The 20,607-nt window shown below is 42.9% G+C and overlaps 1 protein-coding gene across 3 annotated transcripts in view; it reads right to left on the bottom strand.

Moving 5' to 3' along the window:
* Positions 1-661: 661 nt before the first annotated feature.
* LOC147032485 (metal transporter CNNM4-like) overlaps positions 662-20,607 on the bottom strand; it is a 44,438-nt gene continuing 24,492 nt past the window's right edge. For 2 of the 3 annotated variants that reach the window (XM_085870152.1, XM_085870154.1), the window contains exons 7-13: positions 19,910-20,126; positions 19,474-19,617; positions 10,897-11,052; positions 7,806-7,981; positions 7,279-7,411; positions 1,531-1,655; positions 662-1,378 (exon numbers count right to left, since the gene is read on the bottom strand). In XM_085870152.1, the coding sequence (XP_085726278.1) occupies positions 1,298-1,378; positions 1,531-1,655; positions 7,279-7,411; positions 7,806-7,981; positions 10,897-11,052; positions 19,474-19,617; positions 19,910-20,126 (1,032 nt within the window). In that variant the 3' untranslated portion in view covers positions 662-1,297. Of the gene's footprint in view, positions 1,379-1,530; positions 1,656-7,278; positions 7,412-7,805; positions 7,982-8,015; positions 9,061-10,896; positions 11,053-19,473; positions 19,618-19,909; positions 20,127-20,607 lie in introns of those variants that run through there. The other variant, XM_085870153.1, reaches the window with a different exon arrangement.

Raw genomic sequence — 20,607 nt, 5'->3', positions numbered from 1 at the left:
TAGGGTAATGAAAGAGTGGACGACAGAGGATAAGAGATCAACGCACCAACAGTGAAGCAAAGAAAAAAAAACCCCAAAACAGGTGGACAAGAAAAGGTCAAATAGTCAAAGGAGGACAAAATACACAACACAACAAGATAAATAGAGCATCCACGTGGGATATCCACTTTTACTTTGGGCCATCCATATGTTACACTCTAAGCACAATTTATATCCATCAATTTTACTACAATGGAGAAAACCAGGTCTCATGGCATACAGATCAATAGTAACTATAAACAAGAAGAATATTATGCTGGCAAGATGGCCAAAAGGTACGCACGCTCGCTCGAACCTGTCCAGCCCGGGTTTGAATCCCAACAGCTATAAACTGTCGTCCTGGTGTTTCACAGGCAGAGCGATTCATCAATGTGTGCCGACCCTCGGATGGACATTAAACTGGACATCGCCTCTGCCGGCATTAGTTGATGGGCATTAAAGATCCCCACGGTGTCCTTCACGAAGAGTAGGTGAGCTATCGCCGGAACCCTGAACAAATTACAAATTCCTGCTCCAACCTAAAAGAGTTATTGCAGTAGTGGCACAGCCACATCTCTTGAAAAAAAATATAAAAACTTGCAAACTTACAGCAACGTGCTGCGTATGAAAAAGGGAAAAGGAATAGTAAAAGATTTTTTTTATTGTACTGGACTAAACATTGCAAAACAGCTTCGACATAAAATTGCCTGTCCCAACCCTCCAAAATAATAAAACCTATACAATGAATGCACCCAGGTTCAAAATCCTCACGTGACTGGTTTAATACCTGGCTGCAAAAGTTCAAGTTTGGCCCATTGCTTGCCCCCTATATATTCACAGGTTTTGGCCAAAAGTCATATTTAAAAAAAATAAATAACTGCACAGCTTGGAGGTTGACTAGAAGAGAATACTGAAAATGTGGCTTGAATGTATTATCCAAGCAAGAAAGAGCCTGGGGTAGTGGAAAGAGGAGGAAGGCGATGAAAAGTAAATTAAAATCAAACATCTACAAAAGCAAGTTGAAGGCAAAATGACGTGACAAACACTCAACTACCACACCTCTCAAGCAAAATTGCACAACTCTTATTCGATTCTATCAATGTGACAATTGCTGAAAAAGACAAAATCAATCCTTTTCATCTTCTCAACAACGATGGAGAAAGAAAATGAATTTTGGTCTGAAAGCAAAGACACAACACTGCAGTAACTGAAGACGTGCGGCTTCCCCGCAACACATTTAACATTGTACTCCAGGAAATGCGAGGGGGCCTGTAAGATTCTATACTTCCTGTGGGAGGGATCTTGCGACCCCAGGTACAGCCAGTCGAGAAATCAGAGTATGGAACTGAGGACGGGAGATCTGAAAAAAAGCCAAGTTTTAAAACAATGAACATTGGACCTTCTGGGGTTTGTTAATTGGCGAGACTCACCAGGTGCAAGACCATCAACATAAACAGCAAGTCAGATATCTTGAGATCGTTGGACAAATACCTAATGTGTACCGACTCATACCTTGATGTATTGCAGGTCTGATAATGCACGGACGGTGTAATCTGGAATAAACATGTTCTGCAGGACCAAAGGGTGGTTTGTTGACTCCAACATATCAGAAGAGTTGGTAACCTCTTCTAAAACACCTGGCATGAACAGGCAGCCAACCACTTACAAATAGTATGACAACAAAGAGAGAAGACCTACGATATGTCGTCCTTATTGAACCATGTCAGGTTACACGATACATTTGCACTATATATATATATAAATATATATATATATATATATATATATATATATATATATATATATATATATATATATATATATATATATATATATATATATATATATATATATATATATATATATAAATATATACACAGCTCTGGGAAAAAAATAACAGACCACTCCCAAAAAAATTAAATCAGCATGTCTACATGGATGGCAGCCATTCCATTCCAGTGTCTGTTGAATTCCAACACAGGCACACCTCATTCAACTTAGTGAGGTACTGATTAGGTGATCACCTAAACCGAATCTTATTTAACAAGGAAAAGTATAAAAACCACTGCTGTGGTCATCACTATCCTCTTGCAATAGGACCAGCTGGATGGCAAAAACAGTGCTAGTAGTACTTCAAAAGTAATTGGAATCAAAAAAATAACTATTGCCCATGCCAAAAAGGTTGAAAAGAAAAGTTTTGAGCGAGGAAAAGAAGGGTTCAATTCTGGCTTTACTGGCAGAGGGATACAGTGAGCGTCACGTTGCTTCCATCCTTAAAATTTCAAAGACGGCGGTTCATAAGAACAAGGTCAAGCAGCAGACATTGGGGACAACAAAGCTACAGACTGGCAGAGGGCGAAAACGACTTTCCACTGACCGGGATGACCGCCAACTCATTCGAATGTCACTCAACAACCGTAGGATGACATCAAGTGACCTACAAAAAAGAATGGCAAACGGCAGCTGGGGTGAAGTGCACGGCGAGGACAGTTTGAAACAGGCTCTGAGGGGCAGGGCTGAAGTCGTGCAAAGCTAGAAAAAAAGCCCTTCATCAATGAGAAGCAAAGAAGAGCCAGGCTGAGGTTTGCAAAAGACCATAAGGATTGGACCGTAGACGACTGGAGTAAGGTCATCTTCTCTGATGAGTTCAATTTTCAGCTTTGCCCAACACCTGGTCGTCTAATGGTTAGACGGAGACCTGGAGAGGCCTACAAGCCACAGTGTCTCGCACCCACTGTGAAATTTGGTGGAGGATCGGTGATGATCTGGGGGTGCTTCAGCAAGGCTGGAATCGGGCAGATTTGTCTTTGTGAAGGACTCATGAATCAAGCCACGTACAAGGTTGTCCTGGAAGAACACTTGCTTCCTTCTGCTCTGACAATGTTCCCCAACTCTGAAGATTGGTTTTTCCAGCAGGACAATGCTCCATGCCACACAGCCAGGTCAATGAAGGTGTGTATGGAGGACCATCAGATCAAGACCCTGTCAGGGCCAGCCCAATCTCCAGACCTGAACCCCATTGAAAACCTCTGGAATGTGATCAAGAGGAAGATGGATGGTCACAAGCCATCAAATAAAGCCGAGCTGCTTGAATTTTTGCCCCAGGAGAGGCATAAAGTCACCCAACAGCAATGTGAAAGACTGGTGGAGAGCATGTCAAGACGCATGAAAGCTGTGATTGAAAATCAGGGTTATTCCACAAAATATTGATTTCTGAACTCTTCCTCAGTTAAAACATTAGTGTTGTGTTGTTTAAAAATGAATATGAACTTGTTTTGTTTGTATTATTTGAGGTCTGAAAACACTGAATCTTTGTTGTTATTTTGACCAGTTGTCATTTTCTGCAAATAAATGCTCTAAATGACAATATTTTTGTATTCTGAATTTGGGAGAAATGTTGTCAGTAGTTTATAGAATAAAATTAAAATGTTCATTTTACTCAAACATAACTATAAAATAATAAAACCAGAAAAACTGATAATTTTGCAGTGGTCTCTTAATTTTTTCCACAGCTGTGTGTGTATATATATATCCATACCTGCCAACCTTTTTGGAATGAAAATCGGTAGATTTCTGTGCGACGCCGGGGCATCCCCCCCGCCCCACGGAAAATTTTTGAAAAAAAATTTTTTTTTCATTAAGGGCGTGCTTTTGACAGCGTTCGCGTTTTTCCCGTGTTTGTTTGTTTTAATGCGAGTGGCAATATCTCCGTAGCCGCTGTGAGACACAGATATATCAGTCCTGCACAGCTCACAGAACGTGTGCTTCGTACCTTTCCGCGATGCCTTGAGCCACGAATGTTCTTTTGTCCACTCATCCTTGAAAACATTGTCGTACCGCAAAGGTGGCTTTTTCTTTTCAGGCGTGTCCATTGTGATTGTTGTGAAAGCATCCACGCGAAAAATGGCTTAGTTGTTGCCCACTCGACCGTGTGACGCGAGCGACACCAAGCAGTTACGCACGTCTGCTATCACTAAACTCAGGGCAGATAATCAGATTTAACGATAGCAGACGTGTGTAACGGTGTAGACGCGCGCATAGACGACGGAAAAACATAAACTGCAAGGTACTGTACAGTATCGTATTCTGTAACTCGGATAAAAAAAAAATTTTCCCTGAATTTTAAAAACCGGTAGATTAAGCATGTAAAATCGGTAGCCGGTAGATAGCCTCGAAAATCGGTAGGGTTGGCAGGTATGTATATCTATAAAAATCACTTTTTATAAAGTAAAATGTCAAAGCAGCATAGAAAGAAAAGGAAAGAAAAATAATAAATAACCCTGTGGGAGACTGATGGTTATTTCCCCAACAGGTGGGGTGAAAATGAAGGATAAGGGGGTAAGGGCCATGGCCAGCCCTTCCTGAAGTAGTACGGTAATAAAGAGCACAACTTAAGTTAACGGCATGGTCCTTATGTTTCATGAAGATGGTTATTTCCACAACAGGTGGGGTGAAAATGAAGGATTAGGGGGTAAGGGCCATGGCCAGCCCTTCCTGAAGTAGTACGGTAATAAGGAGCACAACTTAAGTTAACGGCATGGTCCTTGTGTTTCATGAAGAGTTTGGTCTGCATCTGACCATCGGTTGCTGAGAAGATTTTTAAATAAATTACCTGAATTTGAGAAGAAACTCCACTTTTCAACCTCTTATAAGCGGGGGGGGGGGGGCAGGGGGGGGACGGAATCCAGATGGGCAGCACAACCCCATGAGACCTTACTGTTTTGGTGTGTCGTACCAAATTGGTCCAAATCGGCCATGTAGTTTGTGAGGTAAATGTGTTTTTCATGAATATGAGGGAGTATGGGAGGGAGGCCATGGCCCCGCTTGCCAGGGGAGATATGGCAATGGGGAGCACAATTTAAGGTTAGGGCATGGTCACGATTGCTACACGGCCAGTTTGGTCTGGATCCGGTTCGCGGTTTCTGAGAAGACGACTTTTGAATAAAATACCAATATTTGGGGTAAAACCACCATTTCACCGGCTATACAAGGGGCACATCCGGATGTGGAGCACAACCCCACGAGACCTTGCTGGCCTGATGCATCCTACCAAATTTGGTCCATAATCGGTCAGGTAGTTTGTGAGAAGACATTTTAGTGAAATGTTAATGGACATACGGACGGACGGACACCGGGACCCATTATATGAGCTTATTTCGGAGAAATTACCTAAAAATAGGACTGCACGTCCTGAAGCTCACCTGGATCAGGAGCAACAGTCACTCAAACCCTCTTAGACACTGATTTTTATTTAAAGCCATGAACAAAGTTTGGTACATCATGGGTGATGAAGGTTGTGGTCAAGTTTCATTGAAATTGTGTATGTAGATTCGGAGAAGAGAGCAAATACCTATTTGGGGGGTCAAAAACACCCCTGTAGACACCCTTAATGAGCACAGATTTTGATGCGGTAGATACACTTCTGTAGATCACGGGTGATGAAAGTTGTCAAGTCTCATCGAAATTGCGTGTATAGTTTTGAAGATAGTAAATATCTATTTTAATTTTTTTTTTGAGGGGGGGGGTGGGATACAACTTTTCCAATCTTTATTCTATTTAAATTTAATGACATACCACAACACTGAAGAACACAAATCGCTTTTTTTGCAGTACTTCAATTCAAATCAAGGTTCAATGGGGTGGTGTACGGGACTATTTCTGGACTACTTCAATCGCACTAAGCTTCTGGATTTTTTTTAACGATCGTTAAAATCATTATTTTATTAAAATTGAAGTGCAGTGATGTATATACTGGAACACTGTGTGGGGTATCGTGTTCAATGAACTCATTAGTCAAATTAGGAATTGGGATGTGACAAGAAATGACTTGAAGACAACAGATGAATAGAACCAGATAGATGATTTGGGTTTGAGTAATAACCAGCAATGTTTACATTTGATGCACAATCTGCAAGTACAAGATTCAAGCCATTCAAGAGCAGGTCCATAGATACCAAAGTAGGGTTGAATATGGTTAAGTTACATGGTATGGCCAACTGTGTCAAAAGCAGCTGGTAGGGAGGACCAGAAGTTTTAGGATTGCAGTTAATCCCTGACCTTCTTTGTGACCTTCAGGCAGGCAGTCTTGGTGCTATGTCACCATTTGAAACCAGATTATAAGGGTTCCAATTGAGGATGATAGTGCAGTAATTCTAGATTCTTGAAGCCGATTGTAAATTAAACGTTTCAAAATCTGGAAATAAAAGGTAAAAGAGAGACAGATCTATGGTTTTGAAGATTGTTTTTATATGGTTAGGATTGTTTTTTTAAGATGGGAATTGTTATGGCTAAATGAGAACGCAACTGTGGATGATGCAATGGAGAGAATGCATGAATTTTGTTGAGTGGAGAGAGAAACTTAAGTAAGGAAACAATCAAAGATGCTTGAACTGAATCAAGTAAAGAAGTCAATTTATTAGAGTTACCAATGATTGCCTGGACGAGTGCCAAGTGAATGACTGGTGAGAATCGATCCAAAGAGAAGGAAGTATTAGATAGTGCCAAAGAAAGTGTCGGATCCCAAGTAGTAGTAGCAGTAATCATGATTAAGTCAGTGCAAATATATTTTTAACCCTATTTTAAAGTTTATCATGTTCATCAAAGAAAAGAAAACCTTGGTGCTTTAGAGGGATCATTTACAATAAATTAACATATAGTATTACAAGATTTTTTTTTGCTTTCACAAGTGATTTAGTGTAATGATCAATGGTTATTTTGAATGTCAGGGAGTTACTTATCAAGTGACCAAGGTTTATTTAAATTTTCTTCCGAATTAGCAACATGTTATTATGAGAGAATGAACATCAGCAACAAACCAGGAATATCACTTGCCAGTTATAGGTGTTCAAGCGACAGGTGGAGTTGAGGATATTTAAAAGTGTCCGGTTATAAATGGTGATAAATTGTTCATGATAATTAGGGAAGTGCGAAAACAGGATTGACTTGGATAAATTGTTGCCAAAGTGTTGATTATTAACGGAGTTCATGTTGTGCCTGGTGTTGGCTTAATGGCTAAGGTGGCCGACTGAAGATCCTAGGGTCTTGAGTTCAATCAAGCCCCTGTCGAGCCGTTGAAATAACACCGGGTAGGGTTGACTCCGCCTGTCATCCTTACGAGGTTGGCAAAATGAGTACCAGGTACTGGTAACGGCTAACGGGGGCATTGCATCAGCGGCATTTAATTTAAGCGGCAGTTCATTTAAGTCATGGCTTAAGCAGGATGAGTTACAACAGTTGTAAATAAATAAATAAAATTCTCACCAGCAGTTGAATGAATGGAGGACTGGGCTGTTGAAGAAGGTGGTGAGGAAGAAAGCAGTGGTGTGCCAAAATACGAGAAGGATCCAGTCTCAAACTTCATTCCTTCTTGGCCAACAATCACCTCGACACGTCCCTATTTTAAACAACTACTTGGATTTTTTTGTTTTTTTTTAACCAACAGCTCTGCATAATCAAACACCACATCAACAATCCATTACTTAAAACGATGAGCTCCAAGTGAGAAATAAAAAAAAACATTTTCATCTTAATCTTCCATTAAATTTCACTTGTGTATAGAAAGCTTGGGAATAGACAGTAAATCTGGAGCTCCAGTCAAACGGGGAAGAATACTTAACAGACCAAAGACCTTTCAACCAGTAAACTTTGAAATCTCTAGCTAAATAAGGAATAAAAGGTGGGAGACAAGTAAGAAATGCTTCAAATATTTGTACTGCAAATAAATAAATTAACAAACAAGTAAGTAAATCAACTAACAAAGCGAGCAAATAAATGGAGAAACAGCACACCTGCAAAATGAGAATGAACCCATCTGTGGCCTCCCCCTGCCGGTACAAGAAGTGATCTGATGTTGTTTCCGCTTCAATCGGGAGTGTCGGCTGGCGGTGGTACTCATTTGTCACCACCGGCAATCGCAGGAGGCGAAGCAGTGCCTTTCCAGATACATCTTTAAATGCTGGTACTTCTGTGATGGTGTATATGGTAGTATGTCAAGTATGATCTGGTGTGTGTGTGTGTGTGTGTGTGTGTGTGTGTGTGTGTGTGTGTGTGTGTGTGTGTGTGTGTGTGTAGTTGGCACCACATACAATTCATATTTGTTTGAATTGCAGAATTATACAGAATGATCAATTTCTTATCAGAGGAAGTTCATGACCAAGAGAGAAAATAAAAAAAATATATATGAAAAGAGAATTTTAAAAAAGCAGTTGTAGACCAATACTTGCAAAATCAGTCGCTGCGATCTTGCCCTTTGGACCTCAAAAACAATCGGCTTTAGTGACTCAATATGCAAACCCTGTTCAAATTTCAAATTAATTGGATGAAAATTGACAATTTTGTGGCCTTCACCTTTGACCTATAAACCTGAAACACAACAGGCTTCTAGCTTGTGATTTGTGGATCAATTGAGTGATGCAATATGCAAACCCTATTCAAATTTAAAGTCAAGTGGATGAAAATTGATGATTCGATGTGACTTTGACCTTAAACAAACAAAAAAAGGCTTCTGGCTTTTGAATAGCTCTACCAGGTGGTTAGGTTTTGTGAAGATCGGTGTAGAATTGCGACCTAAAGTTGATTTGATAAACGCACAGACAGAAAAACAGACTCGACCAACCACTCTTTGTGCGAAACTTCAATTTTGTAAGTAACAAACAAAGCAGTAAATTACATCACACAGACTAAAATTTGGGTGCGTATTATTCACGAGAAACTTTTTTTTTGTCGATAGAGTCAAGACTGATGGAGTGAGAACACAGAACGGACCTGGACGCAACACGACAAATAGAACAGTGGAGAGAGAAGGGGGGAAACACCAACAGCAGGGCAGAGGGATAAAATAGATGGAGACGGACAAACAAGGGATGCGGGTATGCATGAGGGGTAGGGGAAGATGCAGTGGGTGGAGAAGATAATACAGAAGCAAACTCAGGAAGGAAAAACTGGAAATTTGGGAGGAGGGGAGGGAGGTTAACGAGAGTCGAAGAGATCCTGGTTTTGGATTGGGGATGATCTGAGATGGTGGTGAACAGCTGTCTTGAAGGCCTGTAGGGAAGAATGAGATTGAAGAGAATATGGAAGTTGGTTCCACAGCGAGAAAAAGAGGAATAAATGAGTGGAAACGAGCAGTGAACTTGGAGTTTGGGAGTTTCACCGGAAGGGGGTTGATGGTGGACCACATGCACTAAAATGAAGGCTTTATCTCACCAGATTTCTCGCACCGACACAAGACCAACGTTCATTGCTGAGTGCCGCAATCTTTAATATTGCAGTGTGGTGTGGGATATCTTATGCAACATTGAATGTATATTTTTGGTTATGAATAATAATTGTTTTGATGGAAGAATTAAAATTGTTTGGTTACATACAATACATGGTTTGTTTTTTTACGTTTAGATAAAAGGTTTTAAAAGGAGACACCACCACAGCAGAAAAAAAGCTTGGGGATTAACACGTGCATTGCAGCACAATCGACTGGTTGAGAATTACTTTAACATCTTTAGTGAGTCATTAGCTTACTAGTTGCTAACGAGCTCTTACTGTGCTAATATGCTGTCACATATCACTAAATAAGAGTTGGGTACCTTCCACATGCCATGTTGGTCATCATATTGTGCTTCATAGTTGGAAGTCATCCGTTATGCTGAATTAAACACCATCTAAAATGGCTCTCTCATAGATCGACAAAACCCTTCTATTGAGTTAACGAAATTTCCAGTCTTGTGCTTGAGATGATTTTTGGGGTGAGAGTTACACATATAAACTGAAATATTCCTGAGAATTTTATCTCAAATATGCCCTGCGTATTATACACGACAACAGATTCTATACCACCCACAAAAGGTTCCTGAACTGCCTCCACTCAGTGGAATTTTCCAGGAACCAAGCCTGTACGATCGTAAAACCAGATCGGCAGATGTGTTACAACCACACAATTTAGTTTGTGCTGGACTGGGAGTGGGATAACATCAATAGCTAATTGTCATTGTTCCTATCTCTCACATCATCACGTGCACATTTTGCTTAAAACCGTTTACAGGCAATCATGTTAATTGGAGTCTTACCCACATACTCCGACACAAGACATTTGTTAATGAAATTGTAGTAAAGGGAAACAACATGAAATTTGCCTCAAGCTTCTGCCAAGTTAATGGAGACGTGCAACTTTGTTCGGGTTCTAGCATGGTGAAGTTCAAAACTTCAAGAAGAATCTGTGATGCAACTGTTATGCCACAATTGCCTAGAAACCAGTTGGTTTACCAACCTTTTCAACTGAAAACCGAGGAGTTTTCAAAAGTCATCCATGAAAATGAGATTTGATGGACACCGTGTGATTACAAATATGGATGGAGTCGAACATAAACCATGGCTAGCACGTTAGTGAATGCCCTTCTTATCACAGAATTAGGGCTGACGGGATGGCCCAGACCCTAGAGGTATGTACTCGCCTCTGTGGTGTAGCGGGCCTGCGGGGGCAGGTCTAGTCTGGGTTTGAATCCCAATGCAGCTATAAACTGTCATCCAGTGTTTGATCGGCATGGCAATTCATCAATGTGTGCGCACCCTTCGGATGGACGTTAAACAGGCGTCCCGTCCCGTCTGCCAGCATTCGTTGGTTAACATTAAAGATCCCCTAGCGTCCTTCACTCAGAGGAGGCGAGCTATCGCCGGTACCCTGAACAAATTACAAATTCCTGCCCTACCCAGCAGTGGGCATTACATCAGCAGCACAGCTGTGCCCTCAGCCAATGACGCTACCCCGCAGCCTTGTGCTGCATTTGAACAGAGAAGAAGAATCGCATGGCTTCGTCAAAAATAAAGAGTTAAACCATGAGGTTAAAGACTACAACCAAGAATTGCAAGTGGAGACACCGACATCACCTTTAAGGAGGAAACGATGAGTCGTGAGAAGAAGCTGATGAGAGATGCGTAGCTTTGGGGGTGGGTGAAGGCCCAGAGTTGCTGGGAAAATTGGAGGAAGGGGCATGGAAACAGTCTCTGTCCACTCCTGCTCCTTTCTTTTTCCTCGCTTGTCCACTGCCATCGTGAAGGCACATATTTAGGTGAATCGAGATTTGACCTTGCATCGTGACAATTATGCCTGCTTTTTAATTTGTTAGCTGCGACACAGCTACAGCATGCAAGACAGTTTCACAAGTAATTTCAAGACACGTTTAAAAGGATTGGATGACAGCATTATGAGCAAGTGATAAAATTCAAACAGGTCAATCCAAGAGAAGGATTATGAAAGCATACGAGCAACATAGGTGTGAGGAACATGAGGATGCACACTGTTGTTCTATCATTGCAAAGGAGGCCTATTTTGCAAAATTATGCAAACGGGTCACCTATGAAAAAGACCATTTCCTCTAAGTCTGGAAAGCAGGCTGGAGTGGGTGCAATGGGGCAGCAATACCACCAAAGGTGCATTTCTGCATGCATTCCTCTGTGAATGATGACTCATTAGCAGGTGGTCTGTTATTTGTTCATGAAGAAAGTCTTGCTGGTGAAGGCTTGTGTCGAACTGCTTCGGCGGACAGGTAGACAATTGATGGAATAATCAGGACATCAATCGAAGTATGCTAAATTCCGTGGGAAGCAAGAAGTTGATGTTTTGAGGGTTAAATCTAAAAATACCCACAACCACAAACGCCACAACCGCTACAACCACTCCAACCTCATCACAATCGCCTCAACTGCTCCCAATACTTCGACGACTTTACCATAAACACCACAGCACTCCCCCCCACCTCACTATAACCGCCACAACTGCCATCAGCTCCCTGGACGCTCACGATAGTCATTGGAGATGCCAGGGAATGTGGGACATAGCAGGTGCCTGCGAGTCAGAACACTTCAGATTGTAGCTCGAAGAGCAAGTGTGCGCTGGGACTCATTCGGCGACGACTGGGTAGCTTTGGCACTCCGCTAGATAACAACGTTCAAGTGGAGCCCAGCACACGCTTTGTGGCCGGAAAGCGCTCCCGAAAACCCATGCCCCATATAAATTATGGAGCTCCGTTACGTGGTTGAGCCTGGGAGCAAAGGAGACCATTTTCGGCTCTGGAGTCTGGCAGGTTGGGGCTACTTATTTGGGGTGACGTTTACGTGCCAATGGAGATGTGCGGAAACGCATACAGGGTCTATTGATCCAATTGTTGGCTCCTCCTTCGCCCGGGCTCTAAAAAAGAGACGCAGAGAGGAGTCCTTTGTCTTTTGGTCTTGCCTTTTCCGAGCCGAACAAGAGCCGAGCCGAGAGGGCACAGTGAAAACGAGCCAGGCGAGCAGCACCGAGTCATTGCCGGGTCATCAGCGCTCGGCTCCTGCCACATTCTGCAGCAATCATTAGAACACATTTACAGACTCTCCTACATGCCCTGTTAAGCTATCTTCTCACGCATCTTTCTCTCCCATCTGCTGTTTCGTCCACCGTGGACGCATCACTGAAAGAGCATGACTGATTTGCACCTCTTCTGCATCACATTTTGCACCTCCCGCTCACACACCATAGACACCCCAGTTTTCTTCCCTCCTCCCCCTTCTAAGCAATTGGATTGCGTAGGTCCATGCCAGGTACAAAGAGGTCACTTACACATCAACTGATTCTCCTCTTTCTGGACTATCTAATTTCCTCGGGTGTGTGTGTCTGCTGGCACCTATAATGTGTAGTATAATTTAATATTGTAGAAGTTTACATCGGTTTAGCTCTGCTTTGTCCTCTTTTTGTGTAAATAATTGCATTTCTTTTGCCACACCCACAAATCCTTGCTTTCCCTGCTGTACACTTGTGAATGAAACATTTCATTGTGCCACATGACCTTTCCTCGCCCTTGCTTATTAATAAATTGCTTATAAATGTACCGATCTGTCGGTGTTCGTCTTTTCCCCATTTGTCCAGCAAGGTCCGTGCATTAGTTTAGCAGGGACGTTCCACCCCATTAATTTGCTCTTGTTAGCCAGCGCACACTCAACTGTATCGCTCAGCAGTAATCCTGGTGTGCACTGAGGGCGGGAGACCCCAATTGGTTTGGCCGTCCACAGGTAAGGTATTACGCGAAGTAGTGGAACCCTGCCTGGATTGGCAGTGCCACGGTGTTCGTGGTTGCCTCGCAATCTGCCAGTGTGCGAAGTTATCTTGGCCCAGCAGCCATAGGACCGGGGGTTCGAGAGGGACCCGAGTGCTTTCCCTCGTCATGAGCCTCGAACCCCCGAGTCCGCAACATCATTAGCTCCTACCAGACTCAGTGGCGTAATGGTCAGAGTGTCCACTCTGAATTTAATAGGTCAGCAGTTTGAAAGCGGCCGAATCATACCATTATCTGTTTAATAGACGACTACCTCCCACAGGACGTCCCCGATTCCCTCATGTTTGTTCCTGGCTATTGTCTCGTCTGCTTTGACAGGCCTGAATCCAGGCCTGGTGGTGGAGTTGCAGTTTACATCAAGAACTACATTTCTCCCATTGGGTGTTATCTCCACTTGGGTTACAGGAGGTGGAAGTTCTCCCAGAACTCAAAATCTCCACCTCCTTTTTGGCAAAGGATCATGATTCATGAACCAAACTGTGAAACTTCTTCCTCATAGCCTCCTCGTTCCAAGGGCTGAATCTCTCTTCACTAAACCTCTGACAGCCTCCACTTGTAGGTCATATGGTGTGATATTCCCCGTAATAATTTTTAAGTACTCAGTAAGGGTGTTCTTCATCATTCCTGTCACTCCGACTATCACTTGTATAATTTCAGCTTCCTTCAATTTCCAAGTCCTCGACCTCATGTTTCAGATCATGGTATTTGGTCATTTTCCTGATGACCTGATATTTTATTTATATACCTGATATTTTCCTGATATTCCTGATATATGACCTGATATTTTCCAAGCGTCGTATCCACTCTGCTTCCTTCCGTATTGTGTTCTTTTTAGTCTTCAAATATACCCTTCCAAAATTTTTCTAGGTCCTCTATTTTTTTAGGGGGTCAGCGTCACATTTTGTTCCTTTCTCCCTGTCTGTATACTATTGTTACCACTCCAAACCCCCAAGAGTACATTGGGCTGCACTTTACCCTCCACGCCAACCTCTTGTTTATCTGTGTGCTGTACCATCCTCCTAACCGTGATTTACATATCTCTCTCAGCCAACATAGAGCATCCCAATGTCAATTGCCTGGGTGTTTGTACGTCATTTACCAACAATGGCAGTGCAGCAAAAGACTTCTGTGACTCCATGCGTCTGACTCAATCTGTGAACTCTTTGACCTGGATTTCTGCCAATGGCAAATCCTCCCTTCTGGACTTGGTAATGACCAGCTTTCCTGCTAAGATGCCCTGTTCTTCCACTACTCCAATTGTTTTGGCTGATTGTGTGAGTCAACATCTCTCTGGCTATTCTCAATGAGCTTCCTCGGTGCCAGCAAGTCTGGCAGCTCATTCAGGCTGACTGACAAGGACTGCAAGCTGCCATCTCACTTTAGGACTTGTCTCCTATCTACACAGTCTTCTTCCTCTTCTTCTCTCTCTCTCTCTCTCACAGACTTGTGTAATCTTCAGTACTGCTCTCTCTTCGGCACAGATTCCTCCCATGTAGTCTTCAGTTATCATACCCCCTCCCCCCCTCTCACCCATGGCACATTAAATCTTGCAGTGAGGAAGTTGCCTTGAAAAAAAAAAAAACTTGCCTTCTCCTCCTGGAAGGCAACCTCAGGTCATTCCACAGAGTCGCAGCAAGTGTGTGGCCACTCTCAGGAGAGCCAGAAAACGACATCTGGCACCCTCAAGACTGACCTTTCAAACTTGTTTCTTTCCTCTAAAACCTGGTGGTGCCTTGTACATCTCTTCCCTCACTTCAAATGGCACTAAAGCTGACTTGGTGAGAATGCTGAACACCTCAATTCTATGTTTACTTACAAATCTTGCATCTCCAACCCCTCGCTCTCTGTACCCACTCTATCCAGTTGTACTAACTGCCCCTGGACTCTGTCTTTTTCACCTGTGAAGGTGGTGAAATTTCTCGCAACCCTAGACCCCGATTCCGAATCTGCAAGTGGCCAATATGATAGCACACGTGTCCTAAAAACCTTCTATGTTGCTCTTGCACATACTCGTTCTGCTCTGTTCAACCTATCATTTGCCCAAAGTCATCTTCCATCTGTTTGGAAGTCAGCCAACATCACTCCATTAACCAAACTTGGTGCAAAAATATATTCTCTTCACAACAGATCTATTAGCTTACTGCCATACATCAGCAATGTCATGGAATCAATCATCGCAGTCGACATCAAATTCTTCCTTTTCTCCAACGGCCTGATCTAAGACTGTCAGTTCGCATTCAGACCAGGTAATTCTACCTTGGACATGCTGCTTCTGCTCTCCCAACAATAGATGGAGGTCCTCAATCTCTGACATGAGATCAGAGCCATCTCCCAAGACATATCTCAAGCATTTTATGCAGTCAGGCACCTTGCTCTTAGGCACCCCAAGTTGACCTTCAAAGTCAGTTGCCGACTGGGCATCCTCCATCGTGCAAAGTCTTTCCTGGGAACATCTGAACTTTTATCCACATACAAGGCCTTCGTCCACATATTGAGGGAGTACTGCTCTCCCCTCTGGGGTGGTGCCAATGCCTCACACCTTGCTCAGCTCAACATCATGGAAGGTCTTATCAAGGCCTTCAGGATCATTGGAATCTCCCGCGACGAAGCTGAATCAATGGGCCCATCACAGACAGGTCAGTGGGCTCTTGTCTTCTACTACATCCTTTCTGGTTTTGCACTTGAGAAGTCCATTCTGTGCTCTGTCCTCCCAAGGTGTCTGCAGGGCCAACGCGGTAACTACCTTGTGGGAAAACTCCCAAAAACCAGCCTCACTGCTCACCTCCATTCATTCATTCCTTTACTCTCACCTGTGGAACCAACTTCCTCAATTTGTTCAATCTCATTCTTCCCTCAAGTGCTTCAAGACAGCTGTTCACCACCATCAGACCAGGTAATTCTACAATCACCACCATCCATCCATACCCATTGATTTTTTTTCGACCCTCATGAACCCTCCCTCAGCCCAAGTCTTTCTGTGTTTCCAAGTTATTGGGTCTCCCTCCTGCTTCCCCTCTACTTAGATTTTTTTTTTGTTCCATTTCCACTTCTTCCCCAGTTTCCACTTCCATTGTACGATTGAGAGTTTGCGCTTGCATCCAGCTTATTAACCTCCGCCATCGAAGATGGACGGAGGTTACTGTTTTCACCCCTGTCTGTTTGTTTGTTTGTTACTTACGAAATCTAAAGATTTCGTAAGTACATTGATGACTTCCGTTTTGGTTTGTTTGTTTGTTTGTTTGTAGGCATGATAACTCGAGAACGGAAGAAGCTACCAATGTCAAATTACACCACGTGATTCAGGTGGGTGATGATTAGTGCTGATTAGATTTTGGTCAAAATCGGTCAAAGGTCAAGGTCACAGCGAGGTCAAATATTCTATTTTTGATGGTTTGGTACAGATAACTCGAGAACGGAAGAAGCTACCAATGTCAAATTACACCACGTGATTCAGGAGGGTGGTGGCTAGCGCTGATTATATTTTGGTCAAAATCGGTCAAAGGTCAAGGTCACAGTGAGGTCAAATATCCAAAACATTCGATTTTTGATGGTTTGGTACAGAATCATCGTAGAAACTTCTGATTTGCGTCGCTACCTTCTCGAGAGACAGCTTTTATTAGACAAGGTCAGAGGTCAAGTCGACGATTTCGTAAGTACCAGTCTATGACTGCTTGTTTGTTTGTTTGTGAACAGTATTACAGAAAAACTCCTGGACGGATTTCGACGAAACTTGATGGGGGGATTAGGTATGGTCTAAGGATCATGCCATTAGATTTTGGACTTGGTCCAAAGTCCAATATGGCCGCTATGGCGGCCATTTTGAAAAAAATATTTGAATTTTTGTTTTTGCATTTCTACATGTTTTAAGTGATTTCCAACCAAAAAAAATAAATTTGTTAGAGAAAAAAAAACCCAGAAATTTTGCAACTTTTTTTTCAAAAAAATTTCGATTTTATTTTTTGGCATTTCTACATGCGCGTCGATCTAGTTTAGTTTATTCAATCGTGGTTCAGTAGAGTCTGATCCGTTTTGACCGACAATGAATGGGATATCAGGTTCACTTAAGTGACCCAGCAGTATTGGCGGCAGAGGTTTTGCACTCTAGTCCAGTTTAACCTGTGCCCTCCTCACCCTCCCCCCTCCCCCCAACCATTGCTCTCGTTCTTCCCAGTGCCCTTTCTTCCTCCAGGACTGCTATTTTGTCCCTCTACCCTGTTGTTGGTGTCTCTCCACCCCAATCCTATTGGTTCACGGAAAAAATATTTTCACGAAAAAAAAAAGTGACCACTATATTCGTTATTGTTGTGTGTCTGTCTGTCTGTCTGTGTGTCTGTCTGTCTGTCTGTCTGTCTGTGTGTCTGTGTGTCTGTCTGTCTGTCTGTCTGTCTGTCTGTCTGTCTGTCTGTCTGTCTGTCTGTCTGTGTGTCTGTGTGTCTGTGTGTCTGTGTGTCTGTCTGTCTGTCTGTCTGTGTGTCTGTCCCGAGCATAGCTCCGTGGGTTTTGATCCGATCCTGATAAAATTTTGATTGGAGGTTTATATCATGATCTAGTTGTGTTTTCCTGAGAATGGGCATGATGCAACCATTATGGGCGGAGCCACACCCAAAAAACGTGTTTTACGGGGGTAGCCGATTTCAATTTGCATCTTCTCCGAGGTGGTTTGTCAAATCTGACAGGAGTTTCGGTATTTGGTTAGCCCAATGGCACCTGCATAGCCCCACGGAGCTCGATTTTCATTTTCGTCCCAAGGTCAAGGTCACAAGGTCACGAACTTAGAAAATTGCGAATTTTGACACAACAAATTATCTTCTCCGAGGGGTTTGTCGAATCTGGCTGGGGTTTCAGTATTTGGTTAGCCCAATGGCACCTGCATAGCCCCACGGAGCTCGATTTTTCATTTTCGTCCCAAGGTCAAGGTCACAAAGTCGCGAACTTAGAAAATTGCGAATTGTGTTTTTAGGGGGTAGCCGATTTCAATTTGCATCTTCTCCTCGGGGGTTTGTCGAATCTGGCAGGGGTTTTGGTATTTGGTTAGCCCAATGGCACCTGCATAGCCCCACTGAGCTCTATTTTTCATTTTCGTCCCAAGGTCAAGGTCACAAACTTAGAAAATTTCGAATTTTGACATAAAAATCATACGACCGCCCAAACTTTGAGAGCTAGGATGACAATATTTTTTATGCATAATCTTGAGGTCATTCCCCACCTAAAGTCTTGAAACCATTTTGCTCTATCTTGAACACCTTGCCCATGGCGCCCCCTTCAAGTTTGTTTTTACGCCGATTTCATCAAAGTATGGATAATCCGAGGAGTGCGAAATGCCATATAGCCTATATGACGTTATATTGTTCCTGGAATGTTCCAGAGGAAGTTTTGCACCAAAGGTCATAATCCTTGACCTTTGACCTTTAAAGTTCACAAAGGTCAAATTTTCAAAGTTATGGGAATCGAACCTGGTTTTCGACCTTCTTCGACGAACTAACTCCAATAAGCTATAGCACGTATTCTGTTTCCTTATTTTAATGTTCACAACATTGTTTTGTGACCTTTAAAGGTTATGCAAAGGTCAAATTTTCAAGTTGCTGAACGAAACCGGGTTTTCGACATTTTGCAGCTAATAACCTGTCACTCGTGCCACATCATGTTGATCATTTTTATAATTTGGACAAACATTATCACATTGTCTCATCCTTGACTTCTGAAACAATCTACATCGTAAAATACTGCTCGTGAACCATCGTCGTCTTCAGACTTGTCTCAGGTTATTATTGCTCTGTTTTGTCCTGGTCCGTTCTGTGTTCTACCTCCTTCACGAGCCAAGACTGTATACAAAAGAAAGACATTGAAAATGGTCCGTACTGCTTCCTTGACGCCTAACATCTGAAAAGGAATAAAGCATGGACAAACAACCCCAGGTTGGCAACCATTGTGCAAGCTTCATTAGCTTAATGGCGTCCTGCATTGAAGTTCCTTGTAAGGGAACTCATATTTAATTACATTGTTGCCATTTGCTCCTGCACCTGCACAACAGCTGTGGGATCCCCCCTTGACTGAATATATACACGGGCCTGCTTTTCTATTGTCACATGTCACACAAGTTGCAATCTGTCACAAGGAACCAAGACATTGCTCCAAGGGCCCAATGATCTTGGATTGCTGAAAACCACTTGACAACATATGTTGTGCACATCCCCAAAGCCTGCTGGGTGTGTTGTAATTATTCAACCAAGTGAGAAGGAAAATACATTAGCGAACCAAAAAATATTTTCCATCATCTTCTGCTGTAGTTCCATGTTCACTCATCAGTTCGCTTTTGGTTTTATTTTGAAAGACAAGTCTAAGCATGATGCTGAAAATATTTTGATTTTCGTACCAACAGCTTGAGTCTCACTGAGCACCTCGGTACGGATTATCTCCTCTACCACATCCTCCAGAGTTACGATCCCCAACACCTCGTAAAATGGATCTCCTTCGCCCTCGCTGTTAACCCTCTGCACCACAGCCAGCTGTGAACGACCTGAAAATACAATCAATTCTCCACTGACTTTCATGTGAGAAAACCTTCTGCAATGTTCATGATCATTCTCAAATCCTCCATATATGAAAGTGTCAATGAGCATACATTTGTTTACCCTTTTCTTTATGCTGCTGTCACATCAAATGCAAACAAATCCTGCCCAACCCCCTCTTCGCCTGACCCCAACCCCCACCTTCTGTCCAATGTAATATCCACAGTCATACCCACATTCTCAATCTCAATAGCCAAAATCCCCCGCAGTGTTATGTCAGTAGTTACACCAATCTCATACCTCGCTTGAATTCATCCAGCATGGCATCGAGGCGCGTATCAGAGAAGACAAAGTGGAGTGGACGCCCATAGAACCTGGTGAAGCTGCGCAATGGAGTGCAGTCTGCAGGGTCCAAACACTCAAGGTCGCACACACAGAGAAGCTCCACCACATTACCTCTCTCTTCCTCATAGACAGGAACACGGGAATAGCCACTCCGCATGACTTCAGACATGGTCTGCACACACCAGCCAGCTGTGACCAATATTAATCTCCTTAAACCACCACCACCACCACCAGCACCACCAACAGTATATCACCACCCTCACAATCAACTGGCAGCCACCACAGGCTAAAATCAAAATCGGTGTTCTCGTATTAAGACCTGTAGTCAGTGACTTGTATACACCTACCGAACAGGGAATTGCGAGCCGTTTTGGCTGAAGTTGAAGAAAGAAAAATTAGACATAATTTGACGTCGCGACAATCGACTGATATGCCTCTGCCCGCCCACATTAAGTCTTTGCTTACTCTAACTTTGACCGAAAACCTCAAGAACATTGGACCGAAAACCTCAAGAACATGGGACTGCAATATCTAATCTGTACATGGGTGTCATAGTGCATGTACACTAGCTTTGTTATAGTGCATTAGCTTTGTTCAAATCCTTACCTCGATAACATTTTTACCTGGCATGACCGCTGACCTTTGACATCTTA

The sequence above is a fragment of the Eptatretus burgeri genome, chromosome 2, assembly GCF_056783735.1.
Source record: "Eptatretus burgeri isolate ZD-2024b chromosome 2, Ebu_testis_v1, whole genome shotgun sequence".
Taxonomy (NCBI): Eukaryota; Metazoa; Chordata; class Myxini; order Myxiniformes; family Myxinidae; genus Eptatretus; species Eptatretus burgeri.
The sequence above is the reverse complement of the archived record's forward strand: the minus strand, read 5'-3'. Positions and strand labels throughout refer to the sequence as shown.